At 39.3% G+C, this 27,145-nt stretch overlaps 1 protein-coding gene across 1 annotated transcript in view; it reads right to left on the reverse strand.

Moving 5' to 3' along the window:
- Positions 1 to 727: 727 nt before the first annotated feature.
- The window catches only part of LOC124282746, a 47,716-nt gene continuing 21,298 nt past the window's right edge, over positions 728 to 27,145 (reverse strand). The window contains 3 exon segments of the mRNA XM_046718769.1: positions 728 to 2,097; positions 2,099 to 2,239; positions 2,241 to 3,237. Of these exon segments, the coding sequence (XP_046574725.1) occupies positions 1,792 to 2,097; positions 2,099 to 2,239; positions 2,241 to 3,237 (1,444 nt within the window). The 3' untranslated portion in view covers positions 728 to 1,791.

The raw sequence follows: 27,145 nt of genomic DNA on the forward strand, positions 1-27,145 counted from the left end.
AACTGTGTATAGTGTGTAAAGACCAACTGACTTAATATTTCACGGATCCGAAAACATACACCATCCGTTAAGATCCGGGTTAGAATTGATCTTCAGCAATCCATGCTTGTCGCAAGAGGTGACTAACGGGATCGGGTGGTCAGACTCGCTGACTTTGCGATAATTGACAGACCGCCGTCGCTGTCTTGGTTGACACATGTCATCGTTCCCCAACTGAGATTAAAGCTCATGATGTCAATCACTGTATTGGCTGGTTCAGACTCGAATATTGCATACACATGGAATATTGCTGAGTGCAGCGTTAAACAACAAACATACAGAACAATGATAATCCTTAACTAGATCAGACAATCCGGTGATTGGTATATTGGTATTCAGCAATATTCCAGCAATATAGCGGCGGTCTGTAAATAATCGAGTCTGGACCAGACAATCCAGTGATCAACAACATGAGCATCGATCTGCGAAATTGGGAACCGATAACATGTGTCAACCAAGCCAGCGAGCCTGACCACCCGATCCCGTTAGTCGCCTCTCACGACAATCAAGGTACATTCTAACCCGGACCGTCACGGGTTTCATGAAGAGAGGGAGAACGAGACACCCCAACTACGACGACAGACCACCAGATCATGGTAGGCTGCTGGGGTTCGAACCCGGAATCCACATGGAAGTAGAAGCGGGTCTGTGAAGTACTCTGCCATCAAATGATAACGTTAAAACAAACTACCTGCGTAGAGTCCATTTATTTATTCAAAAATAAGATTAACAGTTGCTTCCAACAAGATTACTCATTTGTACAATAAATTATATTCAAATATACACTGATGGTTCTCGCCTCAAGATGTAGAGATTTCGAGTCAGATTTCGATGAAGTTTCTGTCTATCACCTATTCATATGTACATTTATACAGTATTATCTAAAGTCTGATTAAGGATAGGTAGATTGCAGGATTTATCATATGCCACAAAACATGTACGTGTACCGTCGCTAAAACAATTAGCATTATAGAGATCCATTACGAATCACACTCTCTCACTCATTCTAGAACTTCAGCTGTCTGTATGAAAAAAATACGATTGGGAAGGCAAAAAAAAAATGAAAGAGCACACGTTTTGAAATGCCCTTTTCTCTAGAAAACAGAATTATACTTAATGAATATTTAGGTATGCATTTTGACAATTTCTTATTTTCTCGTACGAAGGATTGTATGTTTGGAATGTCATATAAAATATCTGTTTTGCAAATCCTTTCCCACAGCAATGCTGAGAATGACACTATCACAGATATAGATGACGTCGCGAACTATCATGTCAGGATAATTGTCCGATACGTCATGCTTGCCTTAGATGTCTTCAATACGCACCATCCAGGCCCACTGTACTTCCTAGCACAGTTGTCGTTGACGAGGTTCTCTCTTCGTGGTTAAAAATGAATAAAGAAGTGTACGAAAGTTAAACATTGCATTCCTTTCTCAAAAGACACTGTTCAGCTTCTTTTTGATCCGGACATAATAATGAAATGATTGTGATATTCTGATTCAATCAGCAGCAAATTGTCATAGTGAGCGAATTGTTTAAAACATGTGTCCGCTACTACTGGTAAAATTAATTCTCTGAAGATGTTGACACAATACAGAAAGGTTTAAGTATAATATCGTTTTAGGAAATTTAAGATCCGTATGACAATTCAAAATATGGTATTATATGTCTTTCTCCCCACCATTTCAAGCATGTTATTTTTTTTGACACAACGGTGTGGGTTTTTTCAAATATTGTCTCCGTGAGCGTTTACTTTGACGCATCTCTACTGATCAGTTCGGTATCGTTAGAATCAATGGAGCGTTTCCTGATGAAGCCAGAACCAATGGAATCAATTGGGCGTTTCTTGATAAATCCTGAGCCAATGGAATCAATTGGGCGTTTCCTGATGAAGCCTGAACCAATGGAATCAATTGGGCGTTTCTTGATAAATCCTGAGCCAATGGAATCAATTGGGCGTTTCCTGATGAAGCCTGAACCAAGGGAATCAATTGGGCGTTTCCTGATGAATCCTGAACCGATGGAATCAATTGGGCGTTTCTTGATGAATCCTGAAGCCAAGGGAATCAATTGGGCGTTTCCTGATGAATCCGGAACCAAGGGAATCAATTGGCCGTTTCTTGATGAATCCAGAGCCAAGGGAATCAATTGGGCGTTTCTTGATGAATCCTGAACCAAGGGAATCAATTGGGCGTTTCCTTGATGAATCCTGAACCAAGGGAATCAATTGGGCGTTTCTTGATAAATCCTGAACCAAGGGAATCAATTGGGCGTTTCTTGATGAATCCGGAGCCAATGGAATCAATTGGCCGTTTCTTGATAAATCCTGAACCAAGGGAATCAATTGGGCGTTTCTTGATGAAACCTGAACCAAGGGAATCAATTGGGCGTTTCTTGATGAATCCTGAACCAAGGGAATCAATTGGGCGTTTCCTGATGAAGCCTGAACCAAGGGAATCAATTGGGCGTTTCTTGATGAATCCTGAACCAAGGGAATCAATTGGGCGTTTCTTAATGAATCCTGAACCAAGGGAATCAATTGGGCGTTTCCTGATGAATCCTGAACCAAGGGCATCGATTGGGCGTTTCTTGATAAATCCTGAACCAAGGGAATCAATTGGGCGTTTCTTGATGAATCCGGATCCAATGGAATCAAGTGTGCGTTTCTTAATAAATCCAGAACCAATTAAATCAATGGGCCTCTTTTTAATGAACCCAGAACCAAGGGAATCAACTGGCCGCTTTAAGAGACCCATGCCTAGTTCATCAATGGCCCGCTTCTTAATAAGGCCACTCCCAATACGATCAATGGGCCTTTTTTTCAGGCTGTCTTCGAAAGGGTCATAGAATCGTTTCCTGATCAGACCAGACCCAAGATAATCAAGGGGTCTTTTCTCGATGAACCCACTTCCTAATGTATCAATTGGTCGCTTGATCAGCCCCATTCCGACACGATCCAGGTTTCTCTTCTCCTCTTCGTAGTCCTCCTGACGCTTGAGGAGGCCAAGGCCAAGATAGTCCAGATCTCGTTTCTCCTCCTCATCTTGTTCCATGGTCCTCTTGATGAGGCCCGCACCTATTTGATCTATTGGGCGTTTCCCAATGTCTGGGTTCCATTTTCTCTTGATGAAGCCGCTGCCGACACTGTCTAGTGACCTCTTTGATACCTCATGCGATTCTCCATCCTCCTCGGTGCTGAAACAAACAAGAGAGACGAGGTAAAACGTGTAAATGTACAAAGAGGCATGTGCACACAATTTTACACTGGTGAGTGAGGTGTCAATTTTCGAATTATTTTTCGTTTCCTTTCAGTTCCAATTTGTATTATTCCCATGTTGTTTAAGGCTCTAAATTTATTATTAACTGGCCAAATGTTACTCTTCCATACCTGCCACATGGAGTTAAATGCTTGAGGTCATGTATTTTAAGTCCCAAAATTTATAACATGGCCTGAAACTGAGCTCAGTAGTGGAAGAAGTGTTCGTTTTACACAAAACAAATGCTCGCAGTTACGGTATAAGAGTAGAGTGAGTGAGTGACTTTGGTTTTACGCCGCTTTTTGCAATATTCCAGCAATATCACTAGGCTACCCTACAGCATCATAGCAGAAGAAGTAGCAGCAGACATCGTAATGATGTAGTAGAGGCAGTAGTATTGGTAACCTGCTTGGCATACCTCCCTCTGTATGCGCAGAGTCTTTTCCAGTGCATTTTGTTTGTGAGAGGAATGAATATGTCATAACTGAGTCAAAGCGCTAAATACGTCCACTCGTTTTTTTCGGATTTTTTTACCAAACAACTATAATTATTTTCATCTAGAAATTGCTTTTATGTCAGATTTCACCAAGGAAAGAGCAAAGAGTTTCGATCATTTTTTTATGAAATTTATTTTCTAAAGAGGATAAGCTAACTCCTACCCCTCTGATGTGTGTTCTGAAGCTCCAGGTTAGATCTTCACAGAGCAGATACTTGTAAACGAGTCATAATAATGTGTACTTCTATTGCGCTAAATTCCATACACCAAGGGCATGTTCAATGCGCATACAAACAGACAGTTCATTATTACCCCGGATAACCCAAGCTGCCTGTGAGTTGCTAGAAGGTTATAGTCACATCACTTATTCCACCGGGTACCCATTTTCTGCTGGGTAACAGCTTGCCTATTGTGAGACCACATGTATCACATGTGCTTAGTTGTGGGGCAGGACTGAAATCATAGAAACTCTCAGGAGTCATGCTGCCGAACACGGTCACCCATCCAAGGACTCTCCGCGCCGTACGTTGCTTAACTTCAACTGAGTTGTGACCTGAGCTCTACGCACAGGACCACATGCCACCACCGGAGTATATCTCTACGGGACACCACAGAACGCCAATACTGTTGAATTTTAATGACAAGTGAAGACATCAGGTATGTTGAAATTATACAAAACTCTCTTCAACAATTTCATTTTCAAATTGATTGATTGATAAATTGAGTGAATGATTGACCAGATCCCATATCTTGAATAAACCATAATCCCTTAATGCGACATCGTCCTTGAAGGACAAAAGACAGCATAAACTTGAAAATTGGGTTTGACAAAACCAAATGGAAAGGGTATCAAACCGAATCACTGATGTTGACATATAGCAAATTTAAAGTAAATATAATACAATTATAATATTCATCAAATCACCTACAGGAGAAGACAAACTGGTTATTTTTAATTTTGTGAATACAAATATCATATCCTGTTATTCTTAAAAGAACACATATAGATGTGCATGTGTGTGTGTGTGCGTGTGCGTGCGTGTGTGCGCGTGCGTGCGTGCGTGTGTGTGTGTGTGTGTGCGCGCGTGTGTGTGTGTGGACTGTAATACCATTACATGTATTTATGTATTTTAGTTGTTGAAGCAGTCTGACTGTTGAAGGAATGGAGGGAGGGAGGTTGGTGTGGTGGCAATTGGATGTGTGTGGATGACATTGAGTGTGTAGGAATGTAAGACATTGTTCGTATGACGGGTGTTATGCAGTGTGGTATTATGTACAGATCCGAAACTGTGTGTGCATGGGGGTTGTTTGTGCCACTGTATCATGGTTGTTACAGTATGTGTGTTGACTAGATGCGTGCCATTTTAATATTATCATGCTTTTTATCCTTGTTTTATTGTGTCTTATAGGCCTAAAGAGGTCGGACTCTGTACCAGCGTGTGACACACTATAATAAACAAATGTTCTCTTTTATTCTTTCTTCTTCTGTATATATGCACTTTGATCTCAAAGAGTCCTTGACGTGACCTGAATGTTTAAATTTTATTATACTGCCCTCATAATAAAAAAATAATAAAAAACAATTCTTCTTATCTGTGTTGATTCTTTTGTATTTGTTTGGGCTTTTCGGGAGGAGGGTTTTGTTCACCTTAAGCACAATATCATACGAATATGTTCTGTAGTAACAATCTGGTTTGTCTTCCTTGGCGGAATACGTCAGTGTATGTAAAATGAACTATTTAAAATGAAACTTGTTGACAATACTGTTTGCTGTTTTTGTAATGAACTGAATGAGAATATTAGTCATGTTTATTGGGAATGTAGAGAAAGACAAACATTCTGGAATGAACTTGAAGCTTGGATGAATAATCATATTGAGAACACAACTAAAATAACAAAATATCTTGTTTGGTTTGGAACATTACACACAGATAGATTATTAAACCATATTATCCTAACTGCCAAAAAATATATCCATTTATGTGGGATTAACCAACACATTCCAAAACGTTTCAAAAAAAATTCAATGTGGAAAAGTTCATTGATATTAAAAATAATAGCCTCCAAAGTCATGACACAAAATGGAGATCTATATTCCCAACTTAACAATGAAAATAGACTCTATATTCGGTACGTTATTTTGATGTGAAAATGTGAATGTTTGTGTATTTTTAACTCTACCTAACAAACTCTAAAATCCTGATTTGGTGTTTTAATTTTAATGATGTACCCTTGGAAACAATAAAAACATTATGAAAAAAATCAGTGTATGTTCTTTTCAACATACGTATCAAAATATTGTCGATGTCCAAATTAGTAATCTGATTCGAGACAATAGTTAATTCTACCACTATCAATACCATCACATTTGCGTGACTTGATTACTTCACTTTGGAGAACAATGTTAGAACACCCGATGCGTGTCACACCTTACCTATTCATCAACACTGCTAGGTTGGCACTGATATATTTGGTAAAACTAATCGCAATCAAAGTAAATGAGTCTGTGTCAAGCACTGGATATGTTTCAAGCCTCAATTACTTCAGCATACACCCACAGGGAACACAAGTGGCAACTGACAGATTTCCCTGACTTTTTGTAAAGACAGACTGATTAAACGTGGACGAGTTGCAATGAGTATTAAAAGAAGGGCAATAACTCCATGTCTTCATTTGTCAACGACTTGGACCTTGTCCTGAATCTCCTGTGTCCCTCACTGTTCTGCAAGATGGCAAATTGCTCCATCAGGCTCCGGTACTGGGTTAATTATTGGCAATACTTCACTCCAGGAACGAGATTGAAGGATTGCAAAGAACAGCTAACGGACACTCATTTCACTGAATGGCAACAGCTCCAAAAACAAATGTCAAACAACAAAGCCATTTAACCCTGGCAATTAGAGGAAGGTTGTGTAAAAAGCAGCCGAAGTTTAAATCCTCACTATTCACTTGTTTTATTGTCTCAACGAGTCAAATGGTCTCCCGAGGGGAATCCCAGCCTACGGGAATCCAACTAAGGCTACACATCCGTTTTATTTGCAGTTACTGCTATTGGTGTTCTTGAACGTGATTTGAAATCGTCATGGGCTCTCTGGTAAATCAGATTTGCATGGGAAGTTGGTGGAAAGAGCGTTGCTTATTCCACTTCCATGATGCTTCAGGGTACGCAATTTTGTAATCGAATGATTTAGCATATCGTATGTCATTAGTCTGTGGGCTCCGCATTGACGGGCACGCCGAGCAAAGGGCTTAATTAGGTGAATCCCATAGGTGGCACACTTGAGAGTTTGTTGAGCTTCATTGAAGGTGTTAAATGGCCTCAGTAGCTTTCATTAAATGTTTTATACAGTTATGCCCGATCATGGGATACAGAAAGTTCTACAACATTCAAGCAAAAACAGTATGTGAATATTAAATGCTTGAAGCCCCGAGTGTCGTTTAATAATACATCATTATTGAACGTGTGTTTCTTTTATCTGTTTTAGTAATGATCTTTACACATGAAATCTGTCTTGTAATATGAAAGAGCGAGTTCTTATAATGGTGCATGTGGTCTCCCAGCTATTTTTATTATAGGGACGCCTAGGCACCTCAGTGGTAAAATGTCCATATGTGTCACCGTTATTGAAAGGCCTCTCTATATGTATAAGTGTTGAACATCATCCAAATTCGTGTTTAAATGAACATTTCTTTTTTCGAATTTCAGGTTCAAAGGGGAATTGGTAGATCGAGGTGCAATTCTCCATCGCAGCAACGTTATAGCTGTATAGTTGTGAAACGGTATTCATTTTAATATATCTGTCGACAAAGGACAGAATATTATAGGCTTTGAATAACAAACCTTTGAATAGCAGCAAATTAAGAACACATAGACATACAATAAGATGCAAGGGAAAATGTAATCCCCCAATTGACTTTAAAGGCACTATATCACAGGTCACACTTCTCTGAAAATGAATAATGCATTTCTCTCAATAATACTATCAGTATTCAGGGAAGCTACCATACCATTTATTCCAAAAACAATTACGTATTGAGATTACAATATTAAATTAAAAAGTTCGAATGAATTAATGCGTTGCCTTAAATCGACTCTCGCGCCCTCTACCGGCCGAACATAACTCAAAGCGAACACTACAGAGTTATGTCCCCTTGGAGCTCTCTTTACGAATATCTTTCGCACAACTTGTGATTGAAACTAGTTCGGCAAACACCGACAACACCGACAGTTTTCAATGAACGGAGCAATTGTTTACATCCCATAAATGGCAAGTGTTCTCTGTTTGGAAGCTGTTCGCCTCGAAGTTTCAATTATCGATTTCAGGCAAGTCGTAAGGGATAATAAGTATTTTACTGCATCAATAGGAAGCGAAAGTGAGTGCATATGCCCCAATATATATAATATAGGCCAAGTATTGTCGAAAATGTGTGACATTGTGCCTTTAACACTGCACTCAGCAATGTTCCAGATGCACGATGGCAGCTGTCAACATATTCGGTCTTGATCCGACAAAGCATCCGTTGATACTATAAACAATAACCCAGAAGGCGTGGAGCACGCTCAAAAGCTATCAGTCAGGTCTATAAACATGACAGCCATCATGGGATACTGAGGATAATTCTGTCCTCGAGCCTTTACCAGGCCATCAATGTAATACGCCCTCCTCAGTACTGGTCACGGGCTTGATTGGTGTGGCGATATACACAGTGTGCGAAATAGTTTCCAATTTATGCCAGCCAGTCGGGATAGCTATGCCTGTAAGTTACTAGCCCACAAAATAATTCCGAAATTTGAATGTAGACACGGGTTTTATCATTTTAAAAGCTGCATGAACATTTTTATCAGACCATAATCTTGTGTGATTTAAAAGTGTGGTATAACTTAACGGAGAGAGTGATATATATCAAAACGACTCCATGAAAATTCACTAGCCAGTCGGGCCAGTGTCTGTGGAGATTTATTGGCCCGACTGGATTTTTACTAGCCATGGGCTAGCGGACCATTGGCTATTTCGCACACTGGATATACACACATGTCTAAATTTGCTAAAATATTGATCTAAATATATTTATACATTTATACTTCCATCGTTGACATCCTCACTTGTTTTTGAAAACATCTTCTTATTTCCTTGTTGTTAAACTCTCATGTATATAAAACAAAGAAAATTTCGTGTTGGCTAACACCTATTTCCAGTTAACCTATAATTTCTCTGCTTACAGGTCCATTGTCATGATGTTTTGTTTTGTTGTTTAACGCCGCACTCAACAATATTCCAGTTATATGGCGGCGGTCTGTAAATAATCGAGTCTGGACTAGATAGTCCAGTGATCAATAGTATGAGCATCGATCTATGCAACTGGGATACCATGACATGTGTCAACCAAGTCAGCGAGCCTGACCACCCGATCCCGTTAGTCGCCTCTTTCGACAAGCATGGGTTGCTGAAGACCAGCTCCAAACCGGATCTCCCGGGTCTTGTCCAGACGATGTCACACGTGACAAGTGATCGAGATTGTCGCCGAGAAGAATGAAGCGTAACAATTCCATTGTATACTTCGTTTGCTACCCTAGTTGTAAGGATTTATGGCTTTAAGAAAAGAAATCAGAGCGTACCCGATCAACGACTTTTCACGTAAGTATGTTGATGTCATGTAATGCGTATTTCAAATTGATGCTCAGATCAAAACAGGAATGTTGTTTTATTTGTTATTTATCACACATCAATACGAGAAAGACCTGCGTGGACATCAATCTACGCAATTGGGATACGATGACATGCATTTCAAGCATCTTTAAGTGGCTTTAGAATCCGGAGCATCTGTGAAGATAGGAATGGCTCATGATTCTGAAATGAAGGCATATTAACCTGTAGGTGAAAATATGAAAATTTGAGATGAGTTGCTTTGTTCGGGAACCAAACATTGAACGTTTCGTGAAACATATTTCTCACGTAACATGTGACAAACATAATTTGCCTAAGGTGTCTTCATAATTCCCACTTCTAGATTAAACACATATCGGTTGCCATGGAAACTGTACTTGCGCCGAGCTCTGGCAAGTTGTTGTGATAAACCGGATCACACTATAAAAGCTGGTTCACAGTTTCTATATTAATCATACTGTCACTTTCATATGACAGCGTATTCACAGTTGTCACTTATCACAGACGTTATGTACCGGATGAAGGAGTCTGTGGTTACCATGGCTTCAAAGCCGTCATCAACAGCTATCCCAGAAGTCAACGCGGCTGATTACCTTACGAGTCCGCGGAAAAATCTAATTTGCATTCCTCTATCATCACACAGCGACAAATTGGTCATGTTATGAACCTGACAAGGCTACTTTGATTCTATTATTCTCAGATGCAAATCTCTTTTTTACTTTGAAATTTCTTACCCATTTTGCTTGGAAAAAATTAAGCTTCCTGTAAAGTTTTAACTGAGAAGTAAATGACTCAAAGACATTTGCATTTGCCTCTCTGTCACAAAATAATTATTTCCTAATTTTGTTTTTGAAGTCAGTGAGTGAGCATGGTTAGTCCGCTTGAGCAATATTCCAGCAATATTCCAGCAATATCACGGCGGGGGATACCAGAAATGGGCTTCAAACATTGTACCCATGTGGGGAATCAAACCCGGGTGTTCGGCGTGGACGCTTTAACCACTAGACTACCCCCAACGCCCGTTTTTTAATGATTCTTTAATAGTTTTTTAAATAATTGAATCGAATAATGACACCTGGTGTTCGAGAAAAAGACGATTGTGTTCTACCCTTCGGCCGCACACAAGTCGTGAAACAATGTGTATAAAATGCATAAAAGACATATGTACAGATTATTATCAAGATGAAGAAAAGGTCAGATATCCACAATGAGACTCATCTACACTATGAGTGAGTGAGTTTAGTTTTACGTCACACTCAGCAATATTCCAGCTATATGGCGCCGGTTTGTAAATAATCGAGTCTAGACCAGACAATCCAGTGATCAACAGCATGAGCATCGATCTACGCAATTGGGCCATGATGACATGTGTCAACCAAGTCAGCGAGCCTGACCACCCGATCCCGTTAGTCGCCTCTTACGACAAGCATGGGTTACTGAAGTGTATTTCTAACCGGATCTTCATGGGTTAGCCTATGCATTGACAAAAGTCATCAGTGGATAGCGTAAGTGAATACGTCGATGTTTATATGACAAGTATCTTGATGATACATTTTGCTCAGATATCAATCATGGGTTTTCTGGATCACTTGCAATTGATTGTTTCACAAACGTGAAACAGAGCTGACAGGTAAAACTACACATATTCACTCATAAAGCACCTCTCCAAACACCACTCCCAGTCCCATCAACGTGGCACCATAATAGCAAATTGTTATCACAACGAATATATGGTCGAAACCCTGACCGTAACTCTGACTGTAAATTGAAGAAATCCGTGAAATGTTTGCACAACTGAGTGATACTTTATAATAAAGCATTAGCATCGTAACCACGACACTATAAGCAGAGGAATTATCGGTCAGTCATAATGTGAATTCATGAATGAAATTCGGTGTCGGAAACACAAGATTTCCTTAGTTCTTTGTGTGCGAAGAACCATCAATGTTTCCTCCTTGGCAAGCTTTGAGGGATGGGCCAATTTTACCATTAATCGACGAGAACATTATTTTGTCTATCACGGAAAGCTTTCTATTATTCATCATGCAAAGTAACACAGGTTGGACCGATTACCGGTAATTGTGATACAGTTCCAATTACTCGAAAGGGAGTTTGGCCCGTGGATTTAAGTGTATTATTTAAGGCTTGGCACTGTGGTTTGAATTTACAGTGTGTCCCTCTATAACTACAATACTTTTTCTGTGCAAATGAAATACTTCACATGCAGGTTCCGGAATATTGTTATCAGATATTATATTCACATCGCGAAGTGAGTGAGTTTTACCCCACTTTCAGCAATATTCCAGCTATACGGCGGCGGTGTGGAAATGGACCAGACAATCCAGTGATCAACAGCATGAGCATCGATATATGCAATCGGGATACGATGACTTGTGTCAACCATGTCAGCGAGCCTGACCACCCGATCCCGTTAGTCGCCTCTTACGACAAACATGGGTTACTGAAGACCAATTCTAACACGGACCTTCACGGGTCCATTATACTGACGTATATACGTTTGATTGTTAGTAAATATTGATGTAAAGCCAATGCTCCTCTCGAATATGTCAGTGCGGGAAGAAACATCTACGTTTCCTTTGGTTCTCATCAATATCTGTCTTATTGTTTCCTCACACATCCCTTACTGTGACCACGACTGCCTTAACAACAGGAGATCCGATATTTGCACTAAGCAAACATTACCCCCGGTTACCACCGAGTCGAACAATGATATCTTTTATATTACACTGGATATAAAGTTGAAACGCATGTCATAAGATTGCCTTGACAGATAAACCCTTACTGTAAATTGAATTAAATTCCTGGATTGTTTGCACGGAGAACATTCATTACTGACTGACTGAGTATGGTTTTACGCCGTTTTGAGCAATATTCCAGCAATATCACAGCCTAGGACACCAGAAATAGGCTTCACATATTGTTCCAATATGGGGCATCGAACCCGGGCCTTCGGCGTGACGAGCGAACGCTTTAACCACTAGGTTACCCCACCGCCCCAAAACATTCATTAATACGATATAAATGTGAATAAAGGTTTTATTACACATTCATAGTTTCTATGAATACTAACAACATCAGTCCGCTACCGAAAGATTTAACTTAACTGAAATATTCATTTGGAATGTTTAATGAAAGGAAATCGTTCATCATGTCGAAATTTCCCTTTTGTTTTGAGTTAATCCTGAGATTCCAGCCCAGAATGTTGTATCAAACAAAACATAACTTGTCTTGTAACTAATCTTGAAGCAAAAGATGGCAATACTTTAAATACATGCACAGAACAACTTCACCATGCAAAGTATCCGTTTTCCATCTAGGATAATTTGTTAATGTTCAAATATTTGGTAGAGAATGTTGTTCAATTAATGGGAAGCACCTCAACAGCATTTGAAAATAATTCAGAATATTGAAAGGACTTTTTTCAAGCTGTGCCTGTAAGATAGGGAGTCGTTGGAGTAGCAGCAGCAAGATTGTTCTCAGAAAAGCAAACATCAGCAAAATGTATCACCAAGAGTAAAAAACGATTTGGATCCATGTCGCATCTGGAACAGTTTGTGCACCTAATGGAGGTTCTCTATTTCCAATGTAAACTCATTTACAGTAATTACAGATGGATATACAGCAGACAGCCTTTCTGTCTAAAGTGTCTGGCATATGGTGGTTTGAAATGGCAATGGACAGCACCGAAACCGCTCACAGACTCTACCTGTCATAGTTTTTACCGAGTGGCATCATCTGTCGCTACGGGTGTTTATTATTGGCTGTAGGACACCACAGACGTGCAATTGATTTTGGCAGAAAACAGTCCGGATTCTGCAGTACATCGAAGAAATGGGATCAATAAAACAATTAGTATTTTTGAATTTCATTCGTATGTTAAAAGTTTTTACCTTCTCGTTTGTTTATGCTCCACAGATAAAAACCCGCAATATAGATTTTGTATGCTTCAAGTCTTCTACAACCTTTTCTTATCGTAAGCTGGTATCAAAATGGATTTGTAATAAGAATGCTGATGTAACTATGTACTGACTATATTGAACATATATTGTATTTGTCTATAACATACGATTCTATCTATTCCGTAACTATGTGAAAAAGATGTCTTCCCATTATTTATTAAAGATAAGTCTTCACGTGTTATAAATCAATATTTACTTAGCCAACATAATTACTTACTTCCTAGTATGAATATACCTGATAACCTATTCATATTCGAATGCCTGCCTTTTAAGTATTTCATTTGCACCAAATGGGTATTTAACCACCGAAGAATCACACACACTGCTCATACAATCCGAGTACCAAGCCTTGAAAAAATATAGTTAATTCCAATGGCAAAAATTCTCTAGGATTCATTTGCACTGTGTCCCAAGTACAGATATTTGATCCTTTCTTTGTTACCGCACTTGCTGAACAATTGCAAGTAATCCATCATTGGTGAATGTTCGCGTCGCCTAAGGGTTAAATTGGCCTATCCCTCAAAGCTTTATAAGGAGGGAACAGTGATGGTTCTACCCGCACATAGAACTTGGGTAATCTCGTGTTTGCCAACACCGAATTTCATTCATGAGTTCACCTTATGAAGAACCGATAATTGCTCTACTTAAAGTTTCATGGTTACGATGGAAATGCTTCACTATAAAAGTATATCTCTGTTGTGTAAACAATTCAAAGGAGATTTCATGTTTGCCAACACCGAATTCAAGTTATGAATTTACATTATGACTAACCGAAAAGTTTTCAGTTGACAGTTTCATGGTTATGATGCTAATACTTCACTATCCTTCTGTTTGTTTTGTTGTTTAAAAACACACACTCAACAATATTCCATCTATATGGCGGCTGTCTGTAAATAATCCAGTGACTTACATCATGAGCATCGATCTGCGCAGTTGGAATACGGTGACTTGTGCCAACGAGCCTGACGACCCCATCCGCTCGTCGCCTTTTACGACAAGCATAGGTTGCTGAAGACCAATTGTGCAAATAATTCAATAATTTCTGTCAATTTAGAGTTGGCGGGCTGTTTTCTCTGTCATGGTAATTCCGTAACAGGGGTCGAAACTATTGCGATGTAAAATATATATGGCAGTGAATTGGGAAAGTGAGTTCAAAGTGAAAAAAGGATTTATGTCTGAGAATTATTAGTCAGGATACTATTAAACATTAACAATGATTCAGGTCTAAATCAAGAATACTGAAACGATAAAGTTACAAAACAGGCGCATAGCAAGCCAATTTGTTCGTGTAAGCCCGATAGGTTGCAAAGCTTAATATTTAATATTGAGGGCTTGACCAACTTTCATATTTTATGAGACCTGAAGTTGTATCAATAATTGTCAATCAAATTAAATTAGACATTTGTATAGCGCTACATATCCAGAGTCCTGCTCGTGTGCGCTTAGTCGAATGCTCGTTTGAAGAGGATGGTTTTGAGACAAGATCGGAAACTGTTGCTATTTTCTGATTTTCTGACATTTTGAGGTTATCCAATCCTAAATGTTCTGTCCCCGTATGTTGTGGTTCGGACAAATGGAACATCTAAGCTTTGCTGACTAGCTGATCTGAGCGACCTTACAGGCTTGGGAAGGTTAACTAGTTCCTATAATGGAGCGAGCCCAACAATGGACTTGTAAACAAACACAAGAAGTTTGAATACAACTCTGCCTTTTACAGGGAGACAGTGTAAGTCCTTCAGGACTGGTGTTATGTGCTCATACACGTGTGTGCGTGTTATGAGCCTGGCAGCTGTATTTTGAACACGCTGTAACTTGTCCATGTACTGCTGCTGTATTCCATAGAGTAGACTGTTGCATAAAGCAGAAAACTTAGAGTAGTTTACCATTAATTGTAGTCAGTATGATTCATAGAGGGATTACCATGTTTTAGATTGTTCTGATAAGGTAAATGTAGGTATTTTTGGCAAGAATTAGAAAACAAAATATTTTAGCAAACATCCTGTGTAAGCCCGGGCTTCGTTTATAATGGCAGCTACGCCCCTGATAATGTAGAAACACACGAACCCTACATAAGGCTCATATGAACTGTAAGCGACACGTGGCCATTGCGGTGAGGGGTGACAAAGAATCAATCTGGAGATTCCAAATTGACAGCAAAGATTGGCAGACATATCAGGTGTTAAACAGCCAAGTGTAATTTGGATAGACACCAAAACTATTGCATTAACTCAATTAGTGAAGAATCAGTAATTATATCCAACTTGGCCGATTTTCAAACTTTACACATAATACAAAAATCATTCAGAAATAATTCCCTTTCATTGATTAATTTTAGCTGTGGACGTCATTCTCAGCTATCTTCGGAAGAAGATGTTAAAAAAGAGCTCCTGCTGACAATCTGATGAATACTTTGATCCAAATAGTAACTTAAAAGTTGAAACCTATTATTAAATTCATTTTGCTACAAAACTAGCCTTGTCAGGTTCACAACAAGACCGATTTGTCGCCATGTGATGAGAGACATGCATTTTTCTCTTTCCGCAGAGTTCTAAGCTAATCCACGTTGACTTCTGGGATACTTGTTAATGACGGGCGTGATGCCATGGTAACCACGTCAATTTTCACTCGTTACGTAACGGTTTTGTCCATTGACACCTGCGACGTTGCTGTCATATCAAAGTTACAGTATGATTTATATTGGAAATGTGTAACAGTTTTCCAGTGATTAGGGTTTTTACCCATGCCCACAGACTGTTGCCGTCAAAGCTCACAACAAATTCTCTTTCTCAGACACCGACTAGGGCTGCGCAATATAACCGGTTTACCGGTATTTACCGGTTCAGACATGAAAACGATACGTATTGCGATACGCTGATCGAAAACCGGTATTTTGACATGCATTCGGAAAACTTCGTAACACTCGGAAATCTTCGGATATTTCCGTTTTTTTAATTGTTCTTTTCCCTGTTTCATTAGTGCCAAATGTTACTTACATTTTTATTTTCTCATGATTAAAAGTTTTTATTAAAGGTTAATCAATCATAGTGATGTTGTTGTGTTTTTGCTTTATAATCAAGCATTAACTCGATTATAAATAGTTTTTGCTAAAAAATAATCCTTGCAATATATTGCAATACATATCGCAATATATGCTTCCGCATCGCAATATATCGCAATATGAAAATTCTCTGCAATACCCACCCCTAACACCGACGTGCTTAATCAAGCAGTAAGTGTTATTGTATCACCTATGGCAAATCATTTCTGTCACATATTACGTCAGGGTTTTGTTTCATGTGCTATGACAAAACCTCCTTGATTCCCGGACAGAGAAACCCTACTTGCTCCTTGACCATGTAACTAACCACGGGATTGACATGTGATACCAACCTTTTTAGTTTTTTTCTGGTACTGATATTACAACTTTTACCAAGCTGGTTCCAAATCCTTTAGACCGCCTCCGTGGTGTAGTGGTTAGAGCGTCCGCCCGGAGAGCGGAAGGTCGCGGGTTCGATCCCCGACCGCGTCATACCAAAAGACGTTAAAATATTGTACTTGTTGGTCCCTGCCTGGCGCTCGGCATTAATGGGTACAAGGACTGGTCGGCTCGGAGTCAGTATAATGTGTCTGAGTGGGGTATTCATGCTTCACTGCGGCATGGTATCTTAGTGGGCTAGCACTATAAAACCAGCTTCAGTCTGGGCTAGTACAAGCAGCCACACATACACACGCATGCACGTCGTCATACCAGCGAAATATTCTCAAGTACTAAACTATATAGATATTGGGAATTTATTGCCCCTTAAATATTTAATCTAAATATTTTCAAAATGCATAACTAAGGGCGATTCTAGCTAGGTTTGTTGTGTTGTTCACCTGTACGTGTATTTATATAGACAATTATAGCACACCATAAAATCTGTCTCACAGTCCCTGAACCACATTAATTTCCCTACTGCCAAGCCCTCTCTGCGGTGCTAAAGCCCTAAATAAAGCAATTCTAGATTTCCTCAGGTTCTGAATCTCTGGTCTCCCTAGGGCTCCTTTTCAATATAAATGGGCTTGTTTGTTACTATCAAAATTATATATATTCAGAGACTAAGCCTTAGTCTACACACCATATGGCAGCGGTCTGTATATAATCGAGTCTGGACCAGGCAATCCAGTGATCAACAGCATGGGCATTGGTCTACGCAATTGGTATACGATGACATGTGTCAACCAAACCTGACCACCCAATCCCGTTAGTCGCCTCTCATGACAAGCGTGGGTTGCTGAAGACCAATTCTAACCTGGATCTTCACGGGTATCTATGGTATGGGAACAAAACAATCTGACTTATATAGAAGTCTCACAACTGATAGTCCAGACCATGTACTTTGTGCATGTTTTATCTAACCACTTCTCAAAGAGTTTATGTATTCATAGCGTTTGATCATGGGGAACCTTGCCAGTTCAACCACTTAGAGTTCCTAATCAAGCCCAACATCTGCTGACTTTTATGTTCATGGAAACTTAGGTGGTTAAGTTTTTAGATCGTTGACGTTTTGTAATGGCAATTTCTTGCCGGCTTCAAACCCGGATGAAACTCAACCCCAAAAGTTGTTGTTGATTTCCTAGTTCGGATTACTTGTGTAGCAGCAGAAGGGTTTGTTTCCCGAAGAAAAGTGAGTGAGTGAGTTAAGATTTTAAGTCACATGGGCAATATTTCAGCCATATCGTGACTCAAAACAAGCTATAATTTCATGATAATAAAGGTAAATTATAAAACCAACAACACGTTTATCACAGATTTCAATTTAAAACTGGTAATTAACTCTTAACCATTTTAAACAACAGGCTATTGATTGCCAACAACTGAAGGTAGATCACCATACTAGGGACCATTGGGACTTACAGTACATTCCTGCATGGACCCAAGCCGGATTTACACCACCCCTTCAGCTGTTAGCAATTGTAGAAACTCTGGCCATACATTAAAATGACACATATTCTACGATTAAAAAGAGTGGAGAAATTAAATTGACTTTGTATATTTTGGGACTTACGTATCCTCTCAGGAGGACTCCCGAAGAAAAGGCAAACATAAGCAGGACGATCAGCATAGGTGAAAAACAATTTACTTAAATTCGTGTCACATCTGGCGCGGGATGTTTGCCTAATGGAACGTCTTTATTTCCAGTGTAAACTCATTTGTGGTAATTACGAATGGATATACAGCAGATAGCCTTTCTGTCTCTGTATCTGGTATGTGTTGGTTTGAGGTGTCAATGGACATCCCCGAAACCGCTCACAGACTCTACCTGTCATAGTTTTTACCGAGTGGCACCATCTGTCGCTACGGGTGTTTATTATTGGCTGTAGGACACCACAGACGCCGAACTGATTTGGGTAGAACACAGTTTTGATTCTGCTGTACATTGAAGAAATGGGATCAATAAAACAATTAGTATTTTTGAATTTCGTTCGTAGATTAAAAGTTTGTTTTCTTCTCTTTTCTTTATGCTCCACAGACAAAAACATGCAATATAGACTTTGTATGCTTCAATTCTCCTACAACGTTTTCAAATCGTAAGCTAGTATCGGAATGGATTTGTAATAAGAATGCTGATGTAAATGGATTTGTATAGGAATGATGATGGAAATGGATTTATAATAAGAATTCTGATGTAAATGGATTTGTAATAGGATTACTGATGTAAATGGATTTGTAATAGGAATGCTGATGGAAATGGATTTGTAATAAGAATGCTGATGGAAATGGATTTGTAATAAGAATGCTGATGGAAATGGATTTGTAATAAGAATGCTGATGGAAATGGATTTGTAATAAGAATGCTGATGTAAATGGATTTGTAATAAGAATGCTGATGGAAATGGATTTGTAATAAGAATGCTGATGGAAATGGATTTGTAATAAGAATGCTGATGGAAATGGATTTGTAATAAGAATGCTGATGGAAATGGATTTGTAATAGGAATGCTGATGGAAATGGATTTGTAATAAGAATGCTGATGGAAATGGATTAGTAATAGGAAGCTGATGGAAATGGATTTGTAATAAGAATACTTATGGAAATGGATTTGTAATAAGAATGCTGATGGAAATGGATTTGTAATAAGAATGCTGATGGAAATGGATTTGTAATAAGAATGCTGATGGAAATGGATTTGTAATAAGAATGCTGATGGAACTATACGGGTCGTCGAACAGCAATACAGACACTCAGTTGATTTAGTAGAAATAGGTTTGAACTCTGCAATAAAGAGATGAATTGTAATCAACAAAAGTATTTTATAGCATTTAAATGTTTTCTTGCCTCAGTGAAGATTACGCCACGGTTAATGAATATTGTATAACAAAACATTCAAATGTCGAAATCCTTCTGCTGAAACTTTTTTTTCTTTTATACTATAAGCTAGTGGTAATATGGATTTCAAATAAGGTGTAACTATGTACTGACTACATTGAACATTTATTGATTTGCACATAACTATAATATACGGTGTAGTCAATATTATTTATCAAAGGTAGTTCCTAATGTGTTTTGCATCAATATTGACGTACATGGTCAGGCGTATGTATGTCAACATAATTACTTACTTCACAATATGAATATGACTTATAACACTTTCTCATTCCAAGGCCTGCATGTGGAGTATTTCATTTGCACAAAAATGAGTATTTTAACTCCAAAAGAGAGAAGAATGCTACTTATTGAAACTATAGAATCCAGTCATAAAACCCCCACTTAATTCCAAGGACAAGGATGCTGTTCGATAAGTATCACAGTGTCACAATTACAGGTAATTGATCCCATCTTTGTTACCTCACTTGCTGAACAATTGCAAGCTTTCCTTCATGGGAAAATGTTCTCATCGCCTTAGGGTAAAATTGGCCTACCCCTCAAAGCTTTATAAGGGGAAACATTGATGACTCTTCTCCAACATAGAACTAGGGTAATCTCGTGTTTGCCAACACCGAATTTCATTCATGAGTTCACCTTATGAAGAACCGATAATTGCTCTACTTAAAGTTTCATGGTTACGATGGAAATGCTTCACTATAAAAGTATCTCTCTGTTGTGTAAACAATTCAAGGATTTCGTTCAATTTACAGTTAGTGTTTGTCCTGTCAAGGTAATCTTATAACAGAGGTCCCGACCATGTAGTCGTTGTGATGAAAACGAGCTATTATGGTGCCACGTTGGTGGCATTGGAAGGAATTTGAAGAGTGAATACTAAGTGAGTATGTGACACATTTGAGTTCACTCATTTGTCAGGAACATTCCAGCTATACAACCGTGTTTAGTAACTACTCAGGCCCTGACCAAACGCCAAGTAATTGATATTATGAGCTATGCGTCACATCAAGGCTAATGCCATATAATCAACGCATTTAACTAAGATGACCGCCAATGCCTTTAAACACGTCCACAGACAATTTGTAATTCCTAACTAATTTAACTGTGAACCCCGCATGGATGTCGCACTGGACAAAGCATCCGTATGTTTGTCTCTCTCTCATGCCTTTTAAACACACCGTTTCATGCTGGTTGGTTTGTTGGTTGTTGTTTAACGCCGCACTCAGCAATATTCCAGGTAATGGAAGCGGTGTGGAAATAATCGAGTCTGGACCAGATAATCCAGTGATTGATCAACACCATGAGCATCGATCAACGCAAAAAATGGGATACGATGACATGTGTCAGCCAAGTCAGCGTACCTGACCACCCGATCCCGTTAGTCCCTCTTACGACAAGCATGGGTTACTGAAGATCAATTCTAAAAGTGATCTTCACAGGTGTTTGCTGATAGTATCCAGATTGTATCCAGTCGGGAATCGTCTTAACATGTCATTTTCAGATTGATTCAGTACCTAAGATATTTAGCAATCAATTTGGTCATGACAATGAAGAAATTGGGAAAATATCCTTAATACAGACATAAGATGAAATTTATTTCTTTAAAAAAAAAGTATTATTTTTTAAAATGAAATTTAATTTTTTTTAAAAATGAAATTGAACAGGTGAGTTCAAAGTGAAACGATTTTATGCTGGTAAATGATTAGTTGGCATATCATCACGGGTTAACGGGTTTTCAGTTATAAAAACACGCCATAAATGTTGTAGCAATAAAGATGTAATGTAGAAAACGCATTGACTCTATATGAGGCTTAAGGGGAATTGTAAACAGCACCCAACCATCATGTGGAATTGACAAGGAATCAAGGAATTGTGAGACACGACGGTGACAGGAAAGATTGACAAGTGTATCAGGTGTTAAACTGACAAGCGTAATTTAGACACATACCAAAGACTATTGCACTAACGCAATCGATGAAGGATCAGTAATATCTGACTTGGCCGGTTTTCAAAATTAACACAAAATAGGGACATCATTTTGGAATGGTATATTTTCATTGATTAGTTGTAGCTCTGCACGTCATTCTTTCCTCGGAGGAAGACGACCAAAAACCTCCTTCTGACAATTTGATGAATACTTTGATCCAAATAGTAACTTTCAAGTTGAAACCTAATATTAAATTCATTTTGCTACAAAACTAGCCTTGTCAGGTTCATAACAAGACCGATTTGTCGCCGTGTGATGATAGAGAGATGCAAATTAGATTTTTTCGCGGAGTTCTAAGCTAATCAGCTGCGGTGACTTCTGGGATAGCTGTTGATGACGGGCGTGATGCTATGAAACTAGTTTTTCCTTTACTCCAACGGAATTTGTTTCTGAAGACTGTGAATTCGTTTGCATTGGCGTTCTGAATTACTCTAAATAGTGGATATACCTTACTCTTTTACTGCCCTTTGCCGACGGGATACTTGTAACATAAATACTTGTACATGGCCAGATGGCTGTAATATCGTACAGTTGTGAAAGGCGACTAAATAGGAAATTTTAATAATGTGGTTACTAGTTCGTCAACAAAACCAGACGGTGTGAATCACTGTTCATAATATTGTCAGCGTTTAAAATACGCCTGCCCGACCGTCCGGAACGGTTTATTTTTATCTCGGACTGTCCAATTTCAAAAGTAGCCTGTCCGGTGGTCTGGTAGACATCTTTAACCCTAACAGTAAATATTACATAATATCAGACAGGTTCTCGTGTCGTCAGTTTGAAGTGTTTACGGTATTATGCATATTATGTTAAACAGGGGCGGATACAGCTTTTTGAGTAGGGGGGGGGGGCATACTTCATTTTCACGAGAGTTTCAAGGGTCATTTCATAAACTTTCAGGACAAAAGGGGTGCGCACCCCCACCCCCACCCCCTCTGGATCCGCCTACGTTACACTGCTTACGATTGGGACAGTTCATGTTACGATAACCAATTACAACAAGTGTAATTTCAGTTTATTGTTGAAAACCGGACAGACAAGTTTGTATCCGGACTGGTAAGTTTTTAAGCTTACCAGTCCGGCTGTTTGGCTTGGAATTTTGGGAGTTTTAAACACCGATAATATCGACCTCAACTTTATCGGATCCTGATTCCATATGTATAATGTTCCATCGAAAAACTCAAATATTGCTGCGTTGCACAACAACCACACATCCATGAATAAATAAACTTACTTCTGAGGACACAACTGAGATGATGCAATTCTTACAAGATACAGTGACAGTCTCTCCATCTTACAACCCAACACCTTTCATCTTCTCCTTCCAGTTTTCCTCCTTCATAGATACACTATATCATTTAAGCAGCTCCTTTTAGACAACTCCTTGGTACAGTGGCTGCATTAACTGAGGTCAGGCAAAAACGGGGCTCTTAACAACTACAGTGTCGCCTAATGGCACGACACGCGAGCCCAGTCTTAGCGTGCTCCATCGAACGTGAAAAAGTGTGCCGTCGACAGTAAATGCCGCCTGGAATGAAGGGTGACAATTTGTTATGAGATAACAAGTATTTTACAGCCCACTGGAAGGTGTCATCTGTCCAGACAAAACTGCCCTTCAGTCCATTTGGATCTTCAATGCTTTAGAAAAATCACCTCTCACACGCCTCGCGGTTTCAAATACCACTGCCTAATTTAAGAAATCAAATTACAGACCTTTCCAATTCAATTCTCGGAATGACCATGAGCGAGGTTGCTCTGTCGCTGTCAGGAGCTTCCCACTCGGAAGGAGACTTTCAGGGACTTTTTATGAAAGTGACAATTGTTCAAAGCCAAGGCAATTGTCTTTATTCTTTTCTAAAAGCGTATGCTAGTTAATTATATTCATTCACCAAGGTCCTCATGAGGAACCTTAAACCTGCTCCTTTCCGTTAATGAATATAATTTGAAATAACGTATATCGTTATAATAGTGAGTGAGTTTAGGGCTTCACACATTGTACCCATATGGGGAATCGAACCCAGGTCTTCGGCGTGACGAGCGAACGCTTTAACCACTAGGCTACCACCGCCGATCGTTACAATAGACGAGAAATGCGTTAATCATAGTGATATTAGAAAAACCGTACAACCAAGCGTATCATTTGTGAGATGCATGTTAGACAAGATTGCCTTGACACGCCCTAAGCCATCTGTCCAGTTGGTCAGTAGTCAATGATTAAATGAAGGTTATTAGGTTCACACAACAACTTACAAAACCTAGGAGGGGCCTAATTATGGAAATTAGCTTAATCATCAGGAAATACGAACTGTGATTTCGATCAATATTGATACAGGTTAGCATGGGAGTCTCCTAATGTGTCTTGTCGACTGTGACCAAGGTAATCATTATTTCTGCCTACTAATAATGATCAGAGTGGTCAGCTACGACAATCCGCAACGGAACGTCATCCCCAACATTAGGAAACAAACCATGCATATCGGATGATTATCAGCTATTGACAACATCTTTCATATCATATGCTTGCTGGTGTTTCAATCAAAAAGGTAACGTGTGTGTGTGTGTGTGTGTGTGTGTGTGTGTGTGTGTGTGTGCGTGCGTGTGTGTGTACCTGTCTGTCTCTTCTGTCTGTCTCTGTGCGATCGAAAGGATCGGTGTGGGGTGGTGGGGTGGGGGGTGTATTGGTTAGAGCACTGTTTCGATTCCCTTCACTGATGCAATCTTTAATTAGGGGTGATTATTGTGGGGGAAACAACTATTGCGATGGCGATAGTCCACTGCAACATATACTCATGCCAATGATGGTTGTCACCCCCTTCAATCTTTTAATTGAGAGGGGTGGGGGTGAGTGTGTGTGTGGGGGTTCGAGTGGGGAGGGGGTGACAACAAATATTGGCATGAGTATATTATTGCAATACTACTGCAATAGTGAGCTTCATTTTGAATTGTCTCATTTGAAGTCATTTCCCAAATGAATTTATGAGTTTATCTGAAATCGCACTTTAAATCCCGATAAGTAGACAGTTCAAACATAAACTCAATGAAATATGAGTCCGTTAGTTTTATCATATATTATTAATTATGACATATTTTGGTACTAACCAAAACCACCCACTGTAAACACTCAAGGAGGACACTTCAGTGTAAACTAGTTTTGGAGTGTTAAATATAAATACGATTTCTACGCTATCATGAGCATACATGATGTCAGTCACTGGATTTTTTGGTCCAAACTCGATTATATAGCTGGAATATTGCTGAGTTCGGCGTTAAACAAAAACACATGCATGGTCTTCAACAAGAATCACTTTCAAATAAAATTGAAATAAGCTGGGGGCGGTGGGGTAGCCTAGTGGTCAAGGCGTACGCTCGTCACGCTGAAGACCCGGGTTCGATTCCCCACATGGTCACATTGTGTGAAGCCCATTTCTCTGCATGTCCACTCGATGTGGAAGGAAAGTTCCACGTCTCAGACCATTACCACTTCTCTGAGATAGGCGTAGTGCTTACAAACCTAGAAACACACAGTTCCACGAATGGAGACGCTGTGAATTATTGTTCATGCATTTCTCTGCATGTCCAGTAGATGTGGAAGGAAAGTCCCATGTGTCAGATACTACACGTTTACCACTTGGACGAAAAAGTCGAGAATAGCGTAGTGCTTACAAACCTGGACACACACTACCCAAGACAAGAGACGCTTTGAGATATTGTCCGCTGCAGGTCTAATAGACCTGTACCATTTCGATGAAAAGAAACGAGAATAGCGTGGAGCTGACAAACCTGGAAATACTATACCCAAGACAAGAGACGCTTTGAGATATTGTTCAATCCGCTGCAGGTCTAATAGACCTGTACCATTTCGATGAAAAGAAACGAAAATAGCGTGGAGCTCACAAACCTGGCTCCGATTTCTCGAAACAAACTTAAGTTTTTACTCAAATTTCAAACTGAGTTTGACAATTTGAAACAGCTGAATTTTAAACTCAACTCCATTTTTTTTAAATAAAAGAGCCCAAACATCTTAAGTAATCTATCCACCAAACTCAAATTGTCCACTATGTTTGAGTTTATTATCGATTTTAGTTCATTCTGGGAAATGCATTTTCTCAAATTTGAGTAAGAACTCTAACTTAAGTCAAAACTCAGACTTAAGTTTGTTTTGAGAAATCGGGGCCTGGAAATACTTTACCCAAGACAAGAGACGCTTTGAGATATTGTTCAATCCTTTCCCTGCATGTTCCGCTGCAGGTCTTAGAGACCTGTACCACTTCAATGAGAAAAACGAAAATAGCGTGGAGCTCACAAACATGGAAACACTATACCTAAGACAAGTGACGCTTTGAGTTTCCTGCATGTCCACTACAGGTCCCAGAGACATGTACCACTTCTGTGAAACTCACGAGCAGCATGGTGATGACAAGTCATAGTGAATAATGATGGCGAGTCAAATTAATACTTCCTATAAATGAAGACATGGACAGCGAGTCGGACAGAGTCGTTTCTGAAGAGTCCTTATACCCTATCAAACTTGGTATGTCAATCCTGTCTTGACCGATACAACTTCTAAACAGCACTTAAGTCGTATAGTTACGTACTTTGTTACGTGTCACGTGATCGCAGAAGCACACGGATTTGACGTTACTTCTAAAAGGGACGACATTGAAGCTCCAAGATACCAAGAGCCTTTGAATGTCAATTCACGTCCAAAACTAATATTATTCTTTTTAATCATTCGAAATGCTTCTCACGAATGATTTGTGTAAGTGCTTGAAAATATAAGAACGAGTTATTCAGCATGATGCATTTCGGTGCTTAATGCTTCTTAAAAAGGTAGAAAATATCTCCTGATTGCTAATTCAGCTTATATGTCTCTGAGGAGGTCGCAAGCCACCTACGTATCTTTCATTTCTTCAACTGCGAATTTCCTTCGGTAAATAAATCATCACTTGTGTGTGGAACAGGCTGTCACAAGAGGAGTATTGGAAGGTTCCATCGATGATAGTAATGACTCTTAAATTCATCGCACGATGACAGCCCGCTTTCTGCAATGGCCAAGTAGTGGGGGCACTTCGTCAACAGTGGTATCGGATTCGCGATCTGTGTGAAGGGGATGAAATGTATGGCACTTCACAAGAGGGGAAATGGACGAGAAGCAGCCATTCACTGCATTACTAGGAATATCATGGATTTACGTCTTTGGAGCTGATGTGGGGTTTCCTTCGAATTTTTGTCCTCTTGTTTTTTGTAATTTATTTCTAAAGACATTTGATCACTCTGGACGTATTTAAATCTGGGAACTTTTGAAAATGAAATGGCGTTGGACATCAAAGCGTTCAACTTTTGACCACGAAT

The sequence above is a fragment of the Haliotis rubra genome, unplaced genomic scaffold, assembly GCF_003918875.1.
Source record: "Haliotis rubra isolate DU_JTF1 unplaced genomic scaffold, ASM391887v1 Scf302, whole genome shotgun sequence".
NCBI lineage: Eukaryota > Metazoa > Mollusca > Gastropoda > Lepetellida > Haliotidae > Haliotis > Haliotis rubra.